This window comes from Scardinius erythrophthalmus, assembly GCF_964197995.2.
Source record: "Scardinius erythrophthalmus genome assembly, chromosome: 10".
In the NCBI taxonomy this organism is placed as follows: domain Eukaryota; kingdom Metazoa; phylum Chordata; class Actinopteri; order Cypriniformes; family Leuciscidae; genus Scardinius; species Scardinius erythrophthalmus.
Window position 1 is genome coordinate 41,962,202 of NC_138230.1, and position 24,919 is coordinate 41,987,120.

At 38.4% G+C, this 24,919-nt stretch overlaps 2 protein-coding genes across 7 annotated transcripts in view; both read left to right on the forward strand.

Moving 5' to 3' along the window:
• Positions 1-1,770: 1,770 nt before the first annotated feature.
• On the forward strand, positions 1,771-15,162 carry fbxl2 (F-box and leucine-rich repeat protein 2). Its single transcript, XM_081376045.1, has 14 exons — positions 1,771-2,245; positions 2,853-2,914; positions 4,169-4,223; positions 4,322-4,396; positions 4,798-4,892; positions 5,821-5,985; positions 7,198-7,324; positions 7,752-7,826; positions 7,926-8,056; positions 8,141-8,201; positions 8,305-8,349; positions 9,155-9,211; positions 9,355-9,567; positions 12,848-15,162. Exons 1-14 carry the CDS (start codon positions 1,997-1,999, stop codon positions 12,953-12,955), a joined length of 1,518 nt encoding a protein of 505 aa, XP_081232171.1. The 5' UTR covers positions 1,771-1,996; the 3' UTR covers positions 12,956-15,162.
• A 699-nt stretch (positions 15,163-15,861) lies between these two features.
• clasp2 (cytoplasmic linker associated protein 2) overlaps positions 15,862-24,919 on the forward strand; it is a 54,647-nt gene continuing 45,589 nt past the window's right edge. For all 6 annotated transcript variants that reach the window (XM_081376046.1, XM_081376048.1, XM_081376049.1 and 3 more), the window contains exons 1-6: positions 15,862-17,019; positions 18,776-18,854; positions 20,875-20,978; positions 21,234-21,325; positions 23,255-23,330; positions 24,218-24,315. In XM_081376046.1, the coding sequence (XP_081232172.1) occupies positions 16,822-17,019; positions 18,776-18,854; positions 20,875-20,978; positions 21,234-21,325; positions 23,255-23,330; positions 24,218-24,315 (647 nt within the window). In that variant the 5' untranslated portion in view covers positions 15,862-16,821. The remainder of the gene's footprint in view (positions 17,020-18,775; positions 18,855-20,874; positions 20,979-21,233; positions 21,326-23,254; positions 23,331-24,217; positions 24,316-24,919) is intronic.

The following is a 24,919-nucleotide window of genomic DNA, read 5'->3' on the forward strand; positions in this document are numbered from 1 at the left end:
CATGATCAGCTTTGGGAGAGCCAAAACTCTTTAGAAATAGTTCTGTAACCGCAGCCTGGCAAGCATGGCGGTGTTTTAATGTGATTCTTTAGTATCGTCTGGCTTGCTGAACACGTCATGTTCTGCTAACTGAATAATGACTGTGACTGGAAAATATTTAAGACCATTTGCAATGAAAACCATGCAGGATCAAAACTCACCTGCAACATGGCTCTCTCTCGCCCTCTGCTGTTGTTATGCAGGAATAGTGCAGTACAGAAACTCAAATTCAGGCTCATAATGATAAACACTCCCTATTCATGCACAGAAATTAGCATTTATAACAACCAGACTGTGTTAAGAATAACTAGTGCATGGCTGTGGAAAATGTATAATTCATTACTATACTTAAGTATTATTTTTTGAGAATTTGTACCTCACCTGTGCTTTTGCTCAGTTGTATTTTATCCAGACAAAATGATGCATTACAATTTCATTTAGACCTCTGAAGTCATCGTGACTCAGCGTACAGCATTGCTGAAGATGGACACACTTGTGTAAACACAGACGGGAATCTGTCTATAAACTAATCAAATGTCAAACTGAAAAAGCTGAGGCTGAATTTAATGTTTAACGATCTCAGGTAACTGCTTTCAGTTTGACATCTGATGTTGTTCATAGAACCTCATAAACCAGGGCATTAAATTTTTTTTTACATTTAAATACATAAATACAATTTAAATGTTGAATGTTAATTTACTCACCCTCATGTTGTTCCAAACATGTATACGTTTCTGTTGAACACAAAAGAAGATTTTGAAGAATGTCTGTAACCAGACAGATGACTTGTTGAGTTGGACCCCATTGACTTCCATAGTAGGAAAAAAAAATACTATGGAAGTCAATGGGGGCTTCCCATATTCTTTAAAATATCTTTTGTGTTCAACAGAAGAAAAAACTCATACAGGTTCGGAAACATGAGGGTGAGTAAATGATGACAATGCTTACATTTTTGAGTGAACTATCCCTTTAAATGTGGAAATGTTTGATTTATGTGTGATGGATAAAAGATAAAAGATAACTCAAGATTAAATGCAAATATATTGTCAATGGCAGAACTATCTGTATGAATAATATGCCTACACTTCCACTTGTGCATTAACCACGACACACCTATGCGACCTCACATCATTATCAAAACAAACCCACCACGCGTGTTTTTCCCGCAAAAGTGACGTCACGACAGCCACTGTTTTGAACCCCTAGAGCGCACGAGCGCGTCTTAGCTCCAGTGCTACTAAAAGTGATTATTCTTCAAGCTTATTTCCCAGACAGTTCTTGCACATTATTGGCGCGGTTTAAAGATTAAGCAGCACTCACTTCAGGCAGGAATTTGCACTCGAGCGGAAATGTAGTCAGAGAGGCAGCTCGGGAGGCGGAAGTGATGTTAGAGCAGCAGTCTGCTCCGTCTGTCGGTACACGATCCGTTCCACCTGCACGATCCGTTCTACGCATGCGTATAATGGGATTTTAGCAATATTGCGAATATACTTTACCAGTTTACCTCATGTAAACACAATACTTAATAATGTGATTAAGCTCATAATTGCATAAACTATAATCGTATTAAAACGGGCGGCGTACGCTGTTTTAAATCGCAGCATGCGGCCATGTAAACACTTTAATCGCACTAACTGAAGTGCGCGTGTGTTTTTGTCACGCACCTTAAGCGCATATTCATTTTAAACTTGACATTAGGAAGTTTTCCCTGAACTCGTGTCAACACGACTCACTGTCAAAATACGTCCATAAGTCTGCCTTCATCCAGAAACAGCTCAAATAACGTGACAGCAGTGTATAAAACTGTTACAGGCACCGGCATAATATTTCTGTCTTCATCACGGCACAGAATAACAAAATACGTCCATAAGAACCCGTTTGTTATTTAACGTAAGTAATTATGCGCATGCGTGAAACGGATCGTGCAGGTTGAACGGATCGTGTACCGACACCGTCCATGTTATTATTGTTATTTTGGCTGTGTGATGGTTCACGGACGGCGGCCAGCCCGGGATTTCTCCGGTTACCAGCGCGAACACGAACGGCTAGCAGGCCACACGTTACAGCTGCGCGTCTGTCTCACGATAGTTTGAAAACCAGAGTTGACAAAACGCGCAAACGTCGCTCTGCGCAGCGCTCGCCGAGGACTGTCTTTATTATTGACACTGCAACAGACATGAACGGCATCACCAAGGGCAGATTTGAGGTAACTCATATCGAGCGAACCGTGGACGTGACTGTTGAACTGTTATAGTTTGTCCGAGGAAACAATAACGGGCGGTGGCAGGCTGTCTGGGCGATGACAGTGTGTTTAAGCGTATGTTTGTGTTGGTGGGCGCGCGCGCGCGTGAGTGGCTGACTGCGTGCGTGCCCGCGCGTGTGTGTCTGCAAGGGTACTGTGTATGTGTGTGTGTGTGTGTGTGTGTGTGTGTGTGTGTGTGTGTGTGTTTTTGGACTATTTTTACGTGCCGTGTTAAGGCTTTTGTTCGTCAAGGGTAATCCCGTTCTAACACAACGGCACCAGCTGACCGTGTCAGCTACGGGCGTTGCGCATGAATCCGTTTAACGTTCGAGTTGGCTGCTGTTCTGGGAGTTTAGATCAAGCTGATTGGTTTGAGAAGATCTCACAAAGCAGCAGTGTGTTATCTAAGACGCTCACTGATGTTATTTGTCCTCCTTGTGCGAGTGTTAAGCGTTGAATTGCACCAGGGCGAGGCGCGTCTGAACCAGCTTTGAGCATATTGATTGTGCATGAGCATAACTGGTCCTGTATGAGCTTATATAATGCATCTGCTTCATTTCATATTGTCCAGGTGTTCTCAAACAGTGATGAGGCCCTTATTAACAAAAAACTTCCCAAAGAGCTTCTGCTCAGGTGAGGCAATCATAATGAATGACTTTTATTGCAATATATGTAATAAATTGTTATAAGTTTGGTAAATTATCTATCCATCTATCGTCTGTGTCTGTCATTCTATTTATTTGTCATCTATCTATCTATCTATCTATCTATCTGTCTATCTGTCTATCTATCTATCTATCTATCTATCTATCTATCTATCTATCTATCTATCTATCTATCTATCTATCTATCTATCTATCTATCTATCCTTCTGTCATTCTATCTAAATCTATCTATTGTTTATCTATCTGTCTGTCTGTCTGTCTGTCCTTCTATCTATCCTTCTGCCATTCTATCTAAATCTATCTATTGTTTATCTATCGTTCTATCGTTCTGTCATTCTATATAAATCTATCTATTGTCTATCTATCGTTCTATCGTTCTGTCATTCTATTTATCCTTTTGTCATTTTATCTATCTATCTATCTATCTATCTATCTATCTATCTATCTATCTATCTATCTATCTATCTATCTATCTGTCTGTCTATCTGTCTGTCTGTCTATCTATCTGTCTATCTGTCTATCTGTCTATCTATCTATCCTTCTGTCATTCTATCTAAATCTATCTATTGTTTATCTATCTATCTGTCTATCTATCTATCTATCTATCTATCTATCTATCTATCTATCTATCTATCTATCTATCTATCTATCTATCTATCTATCTATCTATCTATCTGTCTATCTATCTGTCTGTCTGTCTGTCTGTCTGTCTGTCTGTCTGTCTGTCCTTCTATCTATCCTTCTGTCATTCTATCTAAATCTATCTATTGTTTATCTATCTATCCTTCTGTCATTCTATATAAATCTATCTATTGTCTATCTATCGTTCTGTCATTCTATTTATCCTTTTGTCATTTTATCTGTCTGTCTGTCTGTCTGTCTGTCTGTCTGTCTGTCTGTCTGTCTGTCTGTCTGTCTGTCTGTCTGTCTGTCTATCTATCTATCTATCTATCTGTCATTCTATCTATCTATCTATCTATCTATCTATCTATCTATCTATCTATCTATCTATCTATCTATCTATCTATCTATCTATCTATCTATCTATCTATCTATCTATCTATCTATCTATCTATCTATCTATCTATCTATCTATCTTTTCCAAATTTAGATTGCTTTACATATTTGACCTATTGTACATACTGCCAAAGCATTACAGGAAGAGGCTAGAGCAAGAAAAGACATTAATGAACAAGTAATCAGAAATCTCTCTTTATTTCAGGATTTTCTCCTACCTGGATGTAGTTACATTGTGCAGGTGTGCTCAAGTATCCAAGGTATGTTCAACTGTTTGTTTAGTTCAAATGAAACAAAACTGTCTAGAATTAAGGTATTTTGCTGACAATGCTTCCTTCTTTTCTCTGCGGATGAACAGGCTTGGAATGTTCTCGCTTTAGATGGAAGCAACTGGCAGAAGATTGATCTCTTCAACTTTCAGACGGATATTGAGGTGAAAAAGCATGTGTGAAGTAAATGTTTTGGTTTGTGTTTGCAGATTCAGTCTTGTTTGTGTTATTGTTTTTTGCTTTGTATGTACCAGAATTTCATCTGTAATATGTTTATATGTGCTGGAAATTGTCCGTCTGTGGGCGTTATATGTATGTGTGTGTGTGTGTGTGTGTGTGTGTGTGTGTGTGTGTGTGTGTGTGTGTGTGTGTGTGTGTGTGTGTGTGTGTGTGTGTGTGTGTGGGATTAACACTGGGTCAGTAGGCTTTTCTACTGAATCCATAGACTGTAACGTCATCCCTGATCCTCTGTGCCTGAGCTCTCTCTCTCTCTCTCTCTCTCTCTCTCTCTCTCTCTCTCTCTCTCTCTCTCTTCTCTCTCTCTCTCTCTCTCTCTCTCTCTCAGGGACGTGTGGTGGAGAACATCTCGAAGCGATGTGGAGGTTTTTTGAGACAGCTCAGTCTTCGGGGTTGCCTCAGTGTGGGAGATGCCTCCATGAAGTGAGCCACAGAAGTTTTTGTTAATTAAATGAAGGATTGCACAGTTCATGCAGTTAATGAATCTGTCCAATCAAAGTTGGGTGCATTTCAGCAACTCAAAGTAGCGAGTGATAAAAGTTATTTCGGTAAAACTTTACTTAAAGCCTTTATATGTATGCATTATAAAAGTATTTTTAATGCATTAATCATGCCTTGTAATGCACTTTATAATGCATGTAAGATCTCATGAATAATTGTAACCTCTGTTATAATACACTTATCTATTTATTGTTACACTATAATGCATTAAAACACAGGACAAACAGCCAATTTCAGAATTAATGAGGAATCTGCAAATATTATAATGCATTTTAACTTTGGGTATATTTATTATGAACAGATATGCATTATAACATACATGAATAATGCGTCATACATAAAGGCTTTAAGTTATCAATCTCAGTACATCAGTGTTTGCTCTCACTGGCTGATTTGTTGAAGAGCGAAGAGGGTGTTTTGTTGCGGTTTCTATTTTACATTAAATAGGGGTCGCCCCGCCCACTATGAAATTAAAATTATTTAAATTAATCACTAATTTATTATATTATTATTGTATAATATATTATTATATTTATTATTTATTATACATTTATTGAATTAAAATCACTATGAAATTATTGGCCCACTAATAAGCCCCTGCCCGCTATGAAATCTCATTGGTCCTACAAGTCATTTTACATTATATATCAAATATCTCCGAAACAGCTGATTGGATTGTGCAGCAGTTTAGCTTTCGCTATGACGTGTCGCTGGAAGTCGTATTGCGGCTGGTTCGGAAATGGTGTAAGGATCACTTGTTGTTTTGCACTGTCCATGGTGATGTTTGCCACATTTTTTTTTAGTGTTTAGTTTTTCAGTTTAACATGAGAGGTTTAATTTGATTTGACAGGACTTTTGCTCAGAACTGTCGCAACATTGAACATCTGAACCTCAACGGCTGTACCAAGATCACGGACTCCACCTGCATCAGCCTTAGCAAGTTCTGCTCCAAACTCCGTCACCTTGACCTGACCTCCTGCGTGTCCATCACCAATCATGCACTTAAGGCCTTAAGGTGGGGGGAAGTTAAAAGGACTAGGGGGCCAAAATTTAAGCCGGGTGATTTGTTTTGTTTTGAGTGCAAAATAGGTCATCAGTATTTTTGATTGCTTTTGCCATGAGTGAAAGACATTTTCAAACTCCTGTGTCTGCAAAATGTTTTAGGAATACACTGGCATATAGATGACCTCAAAGCTAACACTTGACATTATGGAGTCTTTAAAACTAAACCAGGAAGTGTTAAATTACAGCTCAGATTGGATTTCATTGTGTCAAGAGGATGACTTTTGTTAATGATTGTAAAGCCTGTCACCTCTGTCACCTTTCTTTAATGAATCTTTTCCACAGTTGCAGTAGATTATACTGTATGAGCTGGTGAAACAGGAAAGTCAGAGAGTGAAAATTTGAACAGTGACTAAGGAACAATTATTAACTCATTGTTAGACATTTCAGAAAATTGCTGTTTATATTCCCACAGCTTTAACAGCACATGGTATGGTTTGAAATACAGAAAACATATTTTAAAAATAAAATAATACTTCTATTTATTATATTATTATTTTGAAAGAAATTTTGGATGGTTTATTGATCATCAACAGGGTTTATCACCACCTGAAAATGAAAAAAAAATGCCTTTTTTAAATTTATTGTATTTTCTCTTGAATTATTGTTGTTTTTTCGTTCTATTGGTTAGCTGTTCAAAAGTTTATTCGTCTTTTAAATTACTACACTACCAAAGGTTCAAAGGTTTCGGGATGGTAAGATTTTTTTTAAATGTTTTTGAAAGAAGTCTCTTATACTCACCAAGGCTGCATTCATTTGATAAAAATACAGTAAAAACAGTAATATTGTGAAATATTATTATAATTTAAAATAACTCTTATCTATTTCTGTATATTTAAAAATGTAATTTATTCCTGTGATGTAAAGCGGAATTTGTCAGCATCACATTTGATCTTTCAGACATCATTGAAAACAGTTGTGCTGCTTAATATTTTTGTGGAAACCATGATACATTTCTTTTGAAGATCCTATGATGAATAAAAAGTTAATAGAAAGAACAGCATCAATTTGAAATATAAATTTTGTGTAATATTACAAACGTCTTTACTGTCAGAAAGAATCTTAGTGACCCCAAACTTTTGAACGGTAGTGTACGTTTTGGTTTCTTTGTGTGTTTAGGTTTGGTTGCTTCATACCCTCTTCATTTGCTCTTTCTGTCTTCTAGTGAGGGCTGTCGTATGTTGGAGAATCTGAACCTGTCCTGGTGTGATCAGATCATGAGTGATGGCATCGAGGCTCTCAGCCGTGGCTGCACAGCTCTCAGAGCTCTGTTTCTGAGAGGTTGCACACAGGTACACATATATATAAAAACACAAAACACATGATGATTGTTAAAGTCGGCATGAAATGGAGATTTCTTCCCAATTGTGATGTATATCTGAATGAAACACTTCTCAGATGAAAAAATGTAGGATGGAACTTGATTTTATCCATGGGGAATTGATCAGATGGTTGTGGTTTGCTATTGGTCGATCTCATGTGAGTGACAGGTTGCTCCGCCCTCGTGCCAGTAAACGCATCATCAGAGAAGAGAAGAGAAGAGATGTCGCTGAAAGGGGGAGGGGAAGTAATTGCGATGAAATATTATGAGGCACATGAATAATAAAGACAAAAATTTGCACGGATAAATCATGCATAATAATAAATACTGCAATATTCCATTAAAAAACAAGAATGGTCAGTTTTGATTTCATGGTGACTTTAAATATGTCATTTCAGCTTGATGATGCTGCACTGAAGCACCTTCAAAAGCACTGTCCTGAGCTCATGACAATCAACATGCAATCATGCACCGTAAGACTTGTTACAATTCTGGATTTAATTATTGCATCTTAAAAAAAAAAAAAAGCACAATACACATTAGAACCTTAACACGGTTTATCCATCTTGCAGCAAATTACAGATGACGGCTTTGTGAGTTTGTGCCGGGGTTGTCACAAACTGCAGATGGTCTGTGTGTCTGGATGCAGCAACATCACAGACGCTTCTCTGACTGCCCTCGGCCTCAACTGCCAACAGCTCAAGTAAAGCTTTCTTCATCTGTACGCAGTTCAGTACACACACACACACACACAGTCATTCATTCTCATTGCTTGTGTTTTCCTCAGGATCCTGGAGGCTGCTCGCTGCTCACATGTGACTGATGCTGGTTTTACTGTTCTTGCCAGAGTGAGTAATCACACGAACACCCCAAAGCATAAACGCACGGATTCGGAGAGCATGCTTTGAGCTGATGACAGGATTCTTAAACAAACTATTCCTTCTGTTTTAGAATTGTCATGAAATGGAGAAGATGGATTTAGAGGAATGTATTTTGGTGAGTTTATATTAAATCCATAATTCAGAAAAGCTGTTGTATTTGGCCTAGCTGTCATGGGCAAGTTTCACTTTTGTGAAACGGTAAAATATATATTTTTGTTGGTATTATATTATATAATGTGCTGTATAGTTATTGTGGCTAATAATATAATCACCAAGGCTATAAATATTTGAATAAAATATATTAATATTGTGAAATATTATTATAGTTTAAAAACTGTTTTCTATTTCAGTATGCATTAAAATGTAATTTATTCCCTTGATGGCAAAGCTGAATTTTCAGCATCATTACTCCAGTCCTCAGTGTCACATGATCCTTCAGAAATCATTCTAATATGCGGATTTGCTCCTCAAGAAACATTTGATTCTGATTATTATAAATGTTGAAAACATCTGTGCTGCTTAATGTTTTTATGGAAACTGTATTGTATTCTTTGATGAATAGACAGTTCAAAAGAACAGTGTTTATTTCAAAATATAATTATTTTATGACATTATTTAATGCATTCATGCTGTATAAAAGTATTAATTTCTTTAAAAGAATGACCCTAAATATTTGAACAGTAGTGTATATAAAAAACATAAAATGTGATGCATATGTATGGTTTGTCGTTGACTGATTTAAAAAAAAATGCTGTTTACCCTTCTGTTTTGATTTATTATAGTTTAACTTGTGCAGTTTCAAAGAAATCCTGAGGTTTTTCTCTTTACTGCTTTTGAGCTGTGTCTGTTTCCTTGCAGCAGTTTATCCTGGTTGGTCGGTATGCTAAAATTAATGTTCTGTGTCTGTACGTCCCATTCAGGTGACTGATAACACCCTGGTTCAGCTCTCAATCCACTGCCCTCGCCTGCAGGCGCTGGTGAGTGCCAAGCAGTGTTTGAGAGAGTGTGTGTGGGAGTATTGCTTCCATGCTCGTTATTTATGGCTTTCTGTAAAGGAATTATAGAGCACATTTGTTTTCGCCTGCTCACTTCTACATGTGTGTGTGTGTGTGTTTTCTAGAGCCTGTCACACTGTGAGTTGATAACAGATGACGGGATCAGACATCTGAGCAGCAGTGTGTGTGGTCAGGAGCGTCTGCAGGTCGTGGAGTTGGACAACTGCCCCTTGATCACAGACATCACACTGGAACATCTCAAGAGTTGCCAGCGTCTGGAACGCATTGAGCTCTATGACTGCCAGCAGGTCTCCCGCGCGGGCATCAAACGAATCCGGGTCGGTCAAAAACAATGGCTAGATATGTCACAACTCCCACGCTTAGTCTAAACTATAGCCGCTTTCCGACCAAGTAGTTACAGGAACTTAGTTCTAGGAACTGTCCACTTCTAAACAGTTCTAAGAACTACTCTCCCCCAAACTCGGTTTTGCTGTTTGCGTTCGCACTGGCCAAGTGGCCATAGGAACTGGTAGGAGGGGTAAGGGAGTGACGCAACACGCAAGCACAGTGACTTTTATTTTGACGGCGCGACGGACCTTTATTTTGGCGGCGCTGAGAACGCCAGAGCAAACAATGCTCGCATTCTCTGTGTTTATTAGTTAGCGATCTGTCTAACAGTACTGTTTAATATGTTATTAGATAGAACTGTTATAGAAAGTAGACAGTATATGAAAATAAGGTTATTAGCCTATGCCGTGTGGTTGATGTCCAGTGTTGCTAGCTGAGCAGAAATACATAATCATGTTTGACTTGTTCCCCTCAAAGTTGCGTTGGATTTTCTCTTCAGCATAAAGGTTTAGAGACCCATCTATCACTGTTTTCCATGTTTGTATAGTTAGCTTATGGAGTAAATATATAGGCTATAATCTGTGTGTTTACATTCTAGCTGTTTTAAAAATGGCGGGTGCTGGTGTTCCGCGTGCGTTCGGCCAATCAGCGTACACTAACATCACGGGTAGTTCCTATAGTGCTGGTTTAGACCCTACTCCGAAGTAGCACCTAAATTAGTTCCTCCAAATGGAGTTCCTAGAACTAAAATCGTTCCTAGTTCCTGCGGTGCGAACACGCCGACATCCGGGTACTATAGCCAATAGTTCTAGGAACTGTGAAAAGGTTCCTCCGGTCGGAAAGCGGCTTATAACAACCATGCAGAATTCAAATGTGCAGTGTCAGTTTGCAGAACCAGCAACACAAGTACAGTGTGTAAATGCTAGAGATGGGCTTGAGTGCCTGAGCAATGATCAATCACAAAAAAAATCTGTTTCTTTCTTTTTTTTCAATTTCACATCTGTAGCATCTTTTAACAAACATGAATGAATTTGTCCTTGGTTACAGTGTCATTAGGGGTAAACTGGTCTGTTTCATCAAACAGCAATTTGTGTCAAATAGCAATCATGGCGACTTGTAGTCAAACGTCAAACACTGGAGAGGTTTTGGTTTTCATACAGGACGCATTATTCTCACTATAGACCAGAGGATAGATTGAAAATCGTTTTTGCTGATATTTTTTGCAGTTATTCGCGCTTTTCTAGTAAATCAGCCTGAGGTTATTTAATACAGAGTCTACCTATAAATTAACCATATGTAGGAAAATTATGAAAATTGGTACACTTGTAGTGATGATAATAAATAGTAATCTGACCAACTTTGGGGTCTCTAGGATCAACTCTATAGCGCCACCACCAGTTTCACATTTGAATTTTTGAACCCTTTCATCTAGAAAAATTAAACTTTGTACACCCAGTTACTCTAATCATGCTGCACCCAGTTACTCTAATCATGCTGATTACATTCAGCATATTGCATTAAGACTCCACCCATTACAGTTGAGGCCATTTTGAAAAGTACAGTATTTCGTTTTTTCGCCGCTACTTCAAATTCTTATGAAAATTTGTACTGATGATCTTTGTATGGAGCCGCACATTATGATGTCGCGAACTTAACAATGTCGACCCAAAATTGGTTCAGAGGCTGCATCACGGCCAAAGTTTGATCAATCAAACTGAAATTCGCTAGACCTAATCAACACCATGTTCTAAGGGTCCATGCCAAAGTTGGGAACAGCGCCACCTACGGGTCAGGAGATCTGAAAAATGGCTATTTTTGCTAATAACTTTTGATCAGTTTGTCAGAAAAACGTGATATGGATTCCTTGTGTCATGCTGGAAACTTTGAGACCGATTTTGCCAGGATTGGACGAACCACCGTGCCGCCATTTTGAAATTTGGCGTAAATTGCAATATCTTTTAAACAATTTGACATATCGGCACATATCGGTAGGTATCATCATCAGCATTTCCTGAAGGAAAACAACTTTGGAAAACATTGTTCAAAATTTTATTTCTCTGTGTATTTCATTGGTTTATGCCAATATCTTCTTGTGATATCTTATTTTTCATTTTCCATCAATTTGCCTGTCCGCCTCCAATGTAAATGAAAAATGCTATTCTTCCTACAAATTTTTTCTAATTTTGTCCAAAATCTGATCAGATGAATTTTGGACCAAGCTGCATAAAAATGACTGAACGGATTTTGATACTCACTACCGTTCCTGAGAAATACCTCTCCGAAGCTGACCTTGCCTGTGTTTTCTGTCTTATGTTGATTAGCTTAGCATGCCAATTGGTTAGCATGCTAACCAGTTGCCATTCTTTCTAATGTGGCTCTTCAGCATTCAGGTTAACTATAAGCTACATTAGCATTAACTTAGCTTAACACGCTAATCTGGTTAACATGCTAAGTAATGCTTTTGTGTGCTCATTCTCACACTGAAAGCTCTTCTCAGCAACCTGATGAATGTGCGTGAACTGAGTGGCGCACTCTGCTAAGCCACAGGCCCCGAACGTTTCACGTCGTGGGTTCGAATCAAGCGTGGCACATGCCCAGTCCGCAAGAGGAACTGTGGCCAGAAATGGTGCAGAAGTTGCTTTCCGTTCCAGACATGGTGACTTTCTAAGAATGATCTCATCTGAATACAAAATGCAGTGCATTTACGTGCAAATTCTTCATTTTGGTTATTGAACTATAGAACTTCGGCATCTGTGTGAACGCGCGTCTTCCCAGTGGCGCAACGAGATGAGTGACGGGCACCTGACCCAGAGATTGTGGGTTTGATTCCCGTGTGGTACAACTTTATAAAATTGTGTGTAATGTTGTGTCATTTAGAGCCAATAGCTGCACTTCTGCCTACAGCAACTCAAGTCTCTGTACAATTAAACAAATCACAATGTTCGTGGTATGCTGTGTAAAGCATCAGGCTATAGCTTAACCTATTTGATCAAATCCAATGCATGTTTTACTGTACACATGTCAGTGTGACTTGCAATTAAAATCTGTGTTAAATTTGAGTTTTGGTCCTAACCAACGTCACAAGCAATAGGGCATTATGGTCATTTGGCTTCTATTTTTGTCAATAGCCCCACCCAAACAAAACTCTCATTGGTCCTCATAGCTTTTCATCAAACGTTCTGATTGGCTTTAGAATTGTTTTTCACTTTGCTTGATCTAGTTGTTGTTATAATGTCATTGTGGCTGATTCTGTGGTTGTTTCTCCTGTAGGCTCACCTTCCTGAGATCAAAGTCCACGCTTACTTCGCCCCGGTCACACCCCCTCCATCAGTCCACGGAGGAGGCCAGCGTCTCTGCCGCTGCTGCGTCATACTCTGACAGAAGGAGGAGCCTCTGGGAGATGCCATAGAAAGTCAAGCTGTCAGTCAACCTGTAAACTCCGCCCTGCCCCTGCTCCACACCACTATGAGGCGCTGTGTGGGGTTGTGGCTACAGGAGATTGTGTGAACATGGCTTGTTCACTGAGCGTTTGCCTGGCAGCGTGATGGACCTGAACAAAAAAAAAAAAAACGCAAAATAAATACAATGCAACGTGACAAATGCTACGTACATACAATACCACTTACTTGGATGTACAAGGAGAAAAATCAAGGAGCTACCATGTAAAATATTTCATTTTTGGATATATAGAAAACAAAATACTTAAAGCATTATGGAACTACAGAATATAGAAGGAACACGCAAACTTTGTTTGAGGCATTTTGATGCCGTTACGACGACTACACAGTGTTTACTTCCTGCTCCTCTTCCTCAACCAATAGGATTGCATTCTATTACGCTGAGAACAAATAGAAAAGAAAAAAAAAACAGAAAATGAGCAGCAGGATGCAAGTCTCTGGAGTTTTGTAGGGTACGCCTCCCGCCGACTGATCATGTGACTTTCTCAAACCTGAGAGCAGGAAGCTTTGAGCGTCTCTGTCTGGTTTTGCGCGCGCGCGTGTGTGTGTGTGTGTGTGTGAGAATGTTTAAATATAGAAAATGAAATATAACACTACAACAAATCAACCCATATTAAAACTGGAGTAAAATGGTTTTTATTTTCTGTTTGTGCTCACCTTAATTTGGAGAGGATGAAAAAAATCGCAGTTGAAATCATGTGAGCAGACGAGGGGACGAGAAGGACTGAGATTGTGCATGCAAGATAAAGTCGATTTTGCTCCAGTTGTGGAGTTACAGTATGTCACAATTGATGTGAATGTTCAAATTTAGACAACATGTGCTAAGGTTAGGGGAGGAGGGGGATATACATCAGGAATATTTGAGTTTCACAATGTTTCAGTGCAATATTGAAAGCCCAGGCCATGTGACAGGATTCAGAACACTCCTTATTCAGGCATTTCCTTAGTACTCTCATCACAATGTCAGTTACATGTCATTAAAAGGATAGTCCACCCAAAATGTAAATTCTGCCATCATTTACTCTCCTCATGCTGTTCCAAACCTGTATGAATTTCTCTTTTATCTGTGGAACACAAAATAAGCTATTTTGAAAAATGTCTCTGTGTTTGGACCCCATTCTGCAAAACCTCATCTGTTGTAGTTCACAGTCATACAGGTTCGAAACAACGTGAGGATGAGTAAATGAAGGAATTTTCATGTTTTTTGTGCGTGAACTAGATCAGATTTGAGCATAATATGATGCAGAAATCAACAGTTGGAATACATCAAGGCAAATATATCAAACTTAACCCATGCAATCTTGATTTAAAGAGACAGTTCAGCCAAAATGTAAATGTCTGTTATCCGCTCGCCCTCATTTTGCTTCAGAAACCTGACTTTTTTTTAATGTGTGCAACACAAAATGTTAGTCTCTGCCAACATTCATTCACTTTCATTGTATGGATCAAGGTGCAATGAAAATGAGCGATGACCGAAGGTTTTATTCTGTCTGAAATTTCCTTTTGTGTTTTGCAGAATAAAGAAAGTCATATGTCTTTTGGTACAAAGTGAATGATATTTTTGGGTGAACTGTCTCTTTGAGTTAACAGTCTCGTGCATAAAACTGTGTTTGATGCGTAACATTGCATATTTAAAACCATGAGTCTTGCTGATGAAAACAGCTGCTGAGTTGATCATGTAATCAATGGAAAAGGGTTTTTTTGTCGGTGTGAGTGCCTTTGATTTTGCAACTGGAGGGAGGGGTGGGTTACAGACACAGAAATGCTCGACTCAGGGCTGCGGTGAAGTTCATCACATTTCTTTTCTCTTGTAATTACCCATATTTAGCTGGTTTTTACCATTGGATATGATGTTTGTCATCATTTCCTATCAATGCATACACCAGTGATTCCAGTATTCTTTATCCCGACCATGGAACCACCTTAGAAGGCAATGCTAAACCTGTCAGCGAAAGTGATGGTTTTTTTTGTTTTTTGTTTTTTTGAATTGTTCTGTAACGGCTAATCGGTTCCCCTCCTTCTCTCCCATATTTTTTGACAAAGATGAAACAAGTTACCTGAATGTCCTTGTGTTCTGGTTGTTAATGTGACATTTCTTTAAATAAAAGATCTGAGCAGTGTGTCACACTCCGGATTGGTTAGTTCTTATGGTTTCATATACACCATTCATTGTTGATGTAAATTATTATTATTATTTAACCTGTGGTTATAATAATGCATGATTAATCATTTTGGATTTTAACACCTAAACACACTTAATAATGACCTGAAACTAAAACGAATGCATGGCAATGTAATTTAGATAGCCCTAGAGGTACCTGATTTTTTTTTTTACTTTCCACCACGTGTCCTGTAGTGTAGGCATGAAATAATAAGCATAGACAATTAAGATTTCAATTCAAAATGGATTTTGAATTGCATTATAACAAATATAGGCTCTACAAATGTAAATCTATTAATGTGCTATGCATCACCACCAAATTTATTTTAGTATGCTGTACTCTATAAAAAAGGTAATTTTCACACACACATACACATGCATACTGTGTACAAGCACATCAATATTTACAAGCACAAATATTTGAGTTTGAAAAACATTCAAATGCCACTAGGGGGAGACGAAGACAAAATAAAGCAATGGAAGACCATATTGAAAACAAATACAAGCGTGTGTATTATTCAAAACAAAAGCAAGTATAATCTTCTTGGTGCTTATAAATGCACAAAATGGTTCTTTGTATGTGTGCGTGTATGAAATGATATTATAATGATACGAGGTATGTTATAATTAAGAAATAATAATAATCAAGTAATATATTCAAATCTTCACCAATTTATTCAGTCATTAATACCATAAGGAAAAATGCCAACACACTGGAATAACTAGAATCACTAAATGTACCACTCGTGGAAGTAGGGAGTATACGTTAACAACAACAACAACAACAACAACCAATAATAAATAAGAATAAGAATAAACATGTATAGTGTCTCTCTTGATACCTAATAATAAACGTACTTTTTTCTATCCTGCCATACTGCATACAGTCTCCGATGATGAATAATGAATTGTGTACAGAAATTACAGAATGAGCATATTTTCATTCAGGCATCACGCTGGACATCTGTGCGGCGTTGAAGGACCTCAAGGCCTCGGCCCAATCACTCTTCCTCGGTATCGTTTGCTCTGCTGTTCAACACTCCAGTATTGCGGCTACCGGCGGTCCAGTAGCCGTGGTCGAAGCGAGAGTCTTGAGCTCGGAAGTCAGCTGTCAAACTGCGGATTATTTCTGGATTAAGTCCAAACACGAGAGCTGTGAGAGCAGCGCACGGACCGGCGGCTCATCCACTCATCTCCACGAGCGATTAGAAGCGGGCTTTTCTGAAATGGTGGCCGGGAGGGAAGAGAGACCCGGCGGCAGGCCCCAGGATACTCGTCCATAACGGTTAAAGCTAACAGTGTTAGCCGAGACTGGCCGGATACATTTCCACTGTTTTTATACGCGCCTCGCCGCCTATTTATTTTTACATCGCTTTATTGTTTAGTAAAAAACACTTTTTTCGAAATCAACCATTTCGTTCCTGGGGAACTTTGTTGAAGTTGTTTATTTTCCGTTATTTCAGCGTTAATGCACTAACAACAGACATCCAAGTGTCTTTAAAACCAGTGTTTGACTTCCGCTTTATCCACATTTCAGTTCCTCGCGTTGTGAACGCGACTCTGACAGTCATTCTGTCGTTGTTATTGTTTCGCCGCAACCTGAGGACTGACCACAAAGCGTCCCGATGGAGGACAATGACAACATGGACTATTTTTACCAGCAGGTTTTGCAGAAGGACGTGACCCGGAGGCTGCAGGTTGGCCCGGATCTCATAGACTACCTGAGCGACCCGCAGAGGTCCTTGGACGTGGAGCAGGACAAACCCCGCCTGGATAAAACCATAGATGAGCTGACGGGATGGGTCAATTCCAGCAATTACAAGGTTTGTGGGATGCATATTTAAATTAATGTGTGTTTTAAGGCAGATGACATGTATGATGTTATGAAGAAGGATGCATGCATTGTTCTGGAGTGACAGCCTCGAGCCAAACCCAACATTTTATTCTCATATTATCTATTATTGCATGAAAATCACCAAATGCATTAGGCTTCTTGTGCATCAAAATACAGGAGTTTATTCAGGAGAGGCTTCAGTCTGCTCAAATAATACATTAAAATCAATGTGCAGACATATTCATGTGTGTCAATGAGAGAGTGGGTTTGCTGGTGGGGGTGTTGTGAGGATGGGGGAGGGTTGCGTGGGTATTGTTACACTGGGGATGAAAAGGCACATGTCACTGCAATGCATATGATTAATTCTTTTACATATATTTGTGTGTGTGTGTGTGATATAGCTGTTTGATGAGGCTTGCTTGGCCTGGGCTTGCAAGCAGAAGCTTTAATGCTGGCTCATACTAATGTTTATAAATGCTCACTTCTGCTTTATTTCCCATTTCTGTTTGTCTGAATCGAAACATAATTGAGTAGGGATGTTTTAAAAGCAGCATCAGACAGCTGATAGATCAAATCTTCAGGGACGGATGTTAATGGACGGCAATGACATCAGACTCATTGAGGTTGGGTTTTAGAAATGATGGCGTGATTCATAAATTGGAGACACAGCTGCAGGCTTCTAGAAATATATGCGGTTTGATAAATGCAGGGTGTCAAATTCTTTGTCCCACTGGTTGAAGATCTGGTGGACCGTTTTCATCTCTCCGCTAAAATATTTTTGTGAATAATTTATTTTTCTTTTAATATTTAATATACACTTCCGTTCAAACGTTTGGGCTCAGTTAGTTTTAATTAGTAACATTTTTATTTAGCAAGGATGCATTACAGTGAAGAATTTGTAATGTTACCAAAGAATTATGTTTAAAAAAAAAATGCTGTTCCTTTGCTGAACTTTCTATTATTAAAAGCATCCAGAAAACAAAACAAAATAAAGCAGCGTAATGGTTTTCAACATTGATTTTCTATTTCTTGAGCAGAAAATCAGCATATTGGAATGATTTCTGAAGGATCATGTGACACTGAAGGTTGGCTCTTTAAAAGAGGGAAGTGCTGACAGTGCTCACTGAGAAATGATCTAAGAATGGATTTGATTTACACATAAAATGTTTACTCTATATGTCACAGAAGGACGAAACCAGAAATGCTTACTGATTGAATTAACTTGAAGAAATGAGGTTAATCCATAAAGTGTGGCTGAAGCCATTGCTAAGTGTGTAGATGAACGCTGGCCAATTGAAACACATTTAAATTATTTCCTAAATGAAATTACCAGGTGTTCTCCAGTTTTGCCTTTCAGGTGCACACACACACACACACACACACACACAGGTCTTTACTCAGGACTCTCTCTGGATGCTTTGCCTAAAATAGGTCATAACTGGAGCTTCTGGGATGTAGTGAATATTTGATTGTTTCTCTGGAATGTGAACTTCCATTCTGCATTGCCAAGAAACACACTGCAGCGATCCCACCGCAATCCTCAAATATAGTCCGTCTCACAATCTTATTTTCATTCACCCACTCACACACAATAACAACAGTCATCCTTAAAGACATAGTGCACAACGACGCAAAGCTCTGTATCAGATACTGAATCAGCAGAATCATGCGTTTGGAAATGCTGTCCTACAGTTTGTGAGAGTTGACGTTTTCAGCTGATTTGTCTCTTTCTCATTTGGTGTCAGGTTGCATTGGTGGGGATCGATATTGTCAGCGCATTCGTGGATCGGCTGACGGATCGCTTCAGAGGTTATATCGGCACAGGTAAGCAGTGCGCACGCGTGCGCTTGTTGCTGTTTTCCACTAAAGTCCAACATTAGCTGAAGAACTTCTCCATTGAATAATCAGCAGAAAGGGGAATGCCTGAATGACACAATCCACAGGCTCAGTGCTAGTCTCTCAGCTGTTTGAGCCCCTCCCTCTCCTGTTACCACGGAGACGGGTTGTTATGATTGTAACAGATAACCCCCCCCCCCCTCACTCATCATACCTCATTCATCTGAAAACATGGAACAAACCAGTATAGGGAAAGGAATGAGATGACTTCACATCCAGTCTGCCCGGCGTACAAAAGATGTTGAAAGTTAAAGATGAAGGGTCATTTCTGGGCCATTAGCATTAAGTTAAATTAAATTCTCTTTCAAACAGATAGTCACACCATTGTTTGTGCCAATGGCACTGTGTCAGATCACTCAAAAAACTTGTATTTGGGGTAATATTTCTAAAATCGGTTTGTTTGGTTTACAAATGGTTGTCTTTGCATATTGCAAGCTGGGATAGGAAAAGTATATTTTTATTAAATGTACATTATTATAGGACTGCTTGCGATTATCAAAATGCAAAGGCCGCGATTTAATTAAATACATATATGTGCTGCGTGTTTTAGAATGAAGCACCATGCTCATGATTCAGTGTTTTAGTGTCTTAGAGCAGCCAGGTTCACAGTTACGGCTGATCCAACACAATCTCATCTCTGCGTCTGCTTTGCTCTGAGTTTGGGTCTCTTATAACATGCGACAGCCATCCTCACAAACTTAATGAGAAACATTTGTAAACTGGCTGTTGTCAACAAATGAGAAGCTTAAAGTCCTCATGGAATCAAAATCGACACATTATTAGTATTGTGTTGATCAGTTCATTCATTCAAGTTAATCTACAATAAAAAAATCTTTATTCAAAATCTGAAAATGTACTTCCACTCTGGAATGGCCTTCCTTCTCTGATAACATCAGTTTGATGGCTGAACATCTCCTCCAAAGGTCATTCTGCTGCAAGCTTTGATAACGAGCTGAACGGAACGCCCATTTTTCTAGATCCAATCAATTCCCAGAGGGAAAAAACAAGCCACACCCTCTATTTTTCTCATTCAATATTCGGTTTCATTCAGAAAAATACGACACAATACTGAAATAAAGTTGGTCACAACTTCCGGTTCACGCTGACATTAAAATCTGGCTATGGTCAGCCATACATATGTGTTGTAATTTTACATTTGTACTGTAAAATAAAATAATTATAATATATAATATTTTATTTTACAGTGAAATATTACAAAATGAATATCTTATTCTTTTATAATTATAATAATGATTATTATTATAGTAATACTGATGTATAATTACAAAATTGTGCAGCTCTACAAACATACGCAGGGAATCACAAATAGCAATCACAGTTTTTGTCTGAAAAAATCTATCTTTTCCAGCTTGTGCAGCACTACAGTGAGGAAAATAAGTATTTGAACACCCTGCTATTTTGCTAGTTCTCCCACTTAGAAATCATGGAGGGGTCTGAAATTGTCATCGTAGGTGCATGTCCACTGTGAGAGACATAATCCAAAAAAAAAAATCCAGAAATCACAATATATGATTTTTTTAACTATTTATTTGTATGATACAGCTGCAAATAAGTATTTGAACACCTGTCTATCAGCTAGAATTCTGACCCTCAAAGACCTGTTAGTCTGCCTTTAAAATGTCCACCTCCACTCCATTTATTATCCTAAATTAGATGCACCTGTTTGAGGTCGTTAGCTGCATAAAGACACCTGTCCACCCCATACAATCAGTAAGAATCCAACTACTAACATGGCCAAGACCAAAGAGCTGTCCAAAGACACTAGAGACAAAATTGTACACCTCCAGTTTCTCCATGACAATTTCAGACCCCTCCATGATTGCCAATTGGGAGAACTTGCAAAATAGCAGGGTGTTCAAATACTTATTTTCCTCACTGTACATAATTGTATTGTCTCTTAAACCCTTCTTTTGCATTTTGTCCTCAGTGGTTCCTGCATTAGTTGACCGTCTGGGAGACGCAAAGGATCAGGTTCGAGAACAGGCACAAGGGCTCATTTTGAAGCTGATGGATCAGACGACAACACCCATGGTGAGCTAACCATACAGTGGAAATTATCATCACTATTACACCCGCTCTTGCTGACAAAAAAAAAAGAAACACTCATAAAGCTGCTGTCTAGTGTGTGTATGTGAGCTTCTGGGTGAATAGAAACACATTGGATCATTTTTGCTAGTTACCACTGCCAGTGATTCATCATTCCCTTCAGAGCTCATCATCTCTCTCTCCTGCTTTTGTAGTAACAAATCGGATTTTCACTGTTTCTTTTCCTCTGTCTCTGTGTAGAACGTTTGGGAGAGGCTGATTCCTGGCTTCAAACACAAAAACTTCCGCAGTCGAGAGGGACTCTGCTTTTGCTTGGTTGCCACACTAAATGCGTAAGTCCTCAAACAATCCCATACATTCTCAATTTGTAAACACTTCCACATTTGCACTGAGAATCTTGTCCAACAGGTGGCGCTGATTTTCCACATCACAGTATTGTGATGCAATCATATCCCCCTCGGTTTTATCACAGATAGGACTGGATTCTAATAGTTCAGCATCCCAGAATTCTCCACCTTTTTACAATTTACAGGATTTTAAATGTAATCTACAGACATTCACACCATACAAGCTCCTTGTCTGTCAAGCACTGTAAACAAACTCGGCCCTCTGAGGTAATCCTCTTACCTGCCTGTATCGATTCCAGGAAGGTCAGATTAACAGGCATTCTCACTGAAGCGCTACATAAACGCTCATACACAAACAAAACTAGTTTCTCAGTAATTTCACTCCTCATTGTTAACAAAAGAGCTGTCATGTAATCAACGCTGTATACACTCAGCCTTATACTACACTGTTATTATAATAATAAGATGTTATGTACCATAAAGTTTGCTTTTATTACAAGCAAGTTTGACATTGCTGTTGTTTGGGTTTTGTATTACGTTAAAGGGATAGTTCACCTTGAAATGAAAATTGTGTCATCATTGTCCATTTGTCCTCGTGGACTTATTGTGAGAAATGTCTGGGTTTTTTTTTTTTTGTCCATACAATGAAAGTCAGTAGTGTCCAGTGCTCATTGACAACAGTCTTCAAAATATCTTCTTTTGTGTTCCACTGAAGGAAAATGCTAAATGAATCAAACTGTGTATGTATACACTGTATAAATGATTTTTCAAAGTTATAAATAAAACAGATTATTGCTGGACGCTTTTACAAGGCAAGGCAAGTTTATTGATTTAGCGCATTTCATACACTATGGCAATTCAAAGTGCTTTACAGAAAGGAATTAAAATAATCACAAAATAAAAGCAATGAATTAAAATAGTAAAAAGATGATACATAGATAAACTTCTCATCTGGCAAAACACCGGTGTATCATATTTTTCACAACCCCCATTGTTACTCTGAGATTTTCCCATGGTGATTACACTTCTTTTGGCGCGCTAAAGAAATCTATTGGACGTCTCCGATGGACCCAATTTTCCCCTAAAATCAGACAGGAGGAGCTCTAGGAAACAACAAATCTATTTTAAAATTTAGCTTTTGATTCAATGTCTTACTTGGCGTTTCTTTGTAATTGTAATTGTGAAATTTACTAGCGATTTCTAAGGCCCTGTTTACACCTGGCATTTAAAAGCATTTTGGTGGATCGGATCACAAATAGAGAAGGGAGACAGGTTTACACCTGGTGTTTTAATCCATCACTTTCAACCACTTCTGTCCTGATTTCTTTGAGTGGAGGGAATATGGGCGGGTAAATGTATGTGTTTTTCAGATATTTCGATCTGATGGACAAAATAAGCTCACGCATTTTACATAAGTTCACACCCGAAGACGACGGAGAAACATACAGAGAGCATCAGCTTTCGTTTCTGCTCTGACAGCCCTAAGACCAGCCGAACACTGTGAGTGTGTGTTAGAAATCAGGAATGGTGAGAGAACATTGTGCTTGGTGCATTTTTGATCTTCAAACCAAACTTGGGTCTCCAGCCGACAAAGTTTAAATCCCGTCCGGCTATCGTGCTTACAGTAGGTGGAGAGTATGCGTCTTTTGTGGCTGTTTGAACACATTCGACCACATGCAATCCAGTCAAATGTGTTTTCGACTACCTCTGGAAGTGGTCGAAAGTTGACAAGCTCAAAATGTTTTAGACCTGTTTACACCTGTATTTAAGTGAAAATGAAAATGGTTTCAAAGTAAATCCTACCTAAAGCCATTTTTCTCCAGTGTACATGCTTGTAGAATTTGAACTTGTTGTGAACTGTTTAGTCTAAGCTGACTCGCACTCAGTATTTCTTTGTTTCTCTCTTTCTCTTAGTTTCGGTGCTCAGCCCTTGAGTTTGAGTAAATTTGTTCCACATCTCTGTTCGCTAACAGGAGACCAAAACCCCCAGGTATGTCTGTGTATGTATGTAATGCTCGGAATGTGTGTGAAAAAGTAAAGTGAGTTGGACACTCTGTATCTGTCCTTTGTGTGTGTGTGTGTGAGGGAGGGAGGCAGTCTGCGCTAATGTTAGGCTTTAGACAAGAACAGCTGAATTCAAGCTCCTGCTGGGCGAAATGGGGAAAAGACATCTTTTAGAGATTTGAAAAGGGAAGTCTAGATCAATCTCATGGTTCCAGATAGATAGATAGATAGATAGATAGATAGACTGGAAGAAATTTATATATTTATTCAGAAAAGATGTATTAAATTAATCAAATGTGACCGTAAAGACATTTATAATGTTAAAAAATGTTTTTTTTTTAACTCCTTATTCATCAAAGAATACTGATTTTTATTTATTTATTGCAGTTTCCAGAAAAAAGTACAACTCTTTTCAACATTGATAAGAGTAATAATAATAATGAATTTTTCTTCAGCTGCAAATCATCATATTAGAATGATTTCTGAAGAGTCATGTGACACTGAAGACTGGAGTAATGATGCTGAAAATTCAGCTTTTGCATCACAGGAATTGCACTTTAAAATATATTAAAATAGAAAACCGTTATTTCAAATTGTTATAATATTTTACAACATTACTGTATATTTGATCAAATGAATACAGTCTTTGTGAGCTAAGAGACTTCTTTTAAAACACATAAAAAAATCATACCGACCCCAAACTTTCGAACAGTAATGTATTTATGAATCAGCGTTTATACAGATAGCAATTTTATTGTGTCACAAACTCTCATCGGAAATGAGTTCATTTCAGTCGCTGATTGAAAGTGGGATTGTTGAAGGATCAAGCTGTAGTTGTGTTTCTAGGCTGATTGTGTGTGGTGTGTTCCACAGGTACGGGAGGCAGCTATATCAACACTAGTGGAGGTGTATCGGCATGTGGGAGAGAGAGTGAGAGCGGATCTCATCAAACGAGATCTACCTTCTGCACGGTTAGTATGATTTACTGTTGAACCCATAAGCCATCTAGAAATATTTATTTAACTTAATGACACTGCGCTAAGCCAACGAGCATCATTCTGTCCCAAACCCAATCACATGTTGTGCCCACACCACAGTTGTGTTGACACTTTCTGGATTATTATAATTACTGACATGAGTCAGTTTTAATGACTTCAATCTAGGCGATTGTTTGTGGGCGTATTGTGGGTGATTTATTATGAAGAATTGTACATGTATGAGCACATGCACATGGGATGGACACACCTAGCCTTTTGAATTTGGTAATTGTGCGTAAGTGAGAAAAGCTACTGATTTGTGGGTATTCACTTATTGAATACATGCGTTTTCAGGTATGACCATTAATCATGACTATATAGCATATGCATGTATAGCCGATTTATTTATAAGTGCATTTTAACATATTTGAAATATTTCAGAACATATTTGATTTCACTCAAATTCATGGTTACACTTTATTTCGATAGTCCACTTTAGATATTCTGCTAACTAAGTAACTTTACAACTACATGTCAACTTATTGTACTAACCCTAACCTAACAGTCTACTAATACTCTAAATTAGTTAGTTGACTTG

Coding starts and splice junctions, on each gene's coding strand:
- fbxl2 (XM_081376045.1), top strand. CDS start 1,997: ATGTTATTATTGTTATTTTGGCTGTGTGATGGTTCACGGACGGCGGCC. Junction 8,057..8,140: donor CTCAACTGCCAACAGCTCAA/GTAAAGCTTTCT, acceptor TGTTTTCCTCAG/GATCCTGGAGGCTGCTCGCT. Junction 9,568..12,847: donor CGGGCATCAAACGAATCCGG/GTCGGTCAAAAA, acceptor TTTCTCCTGTAG/GCTCACCTTCCTGAGATCAA.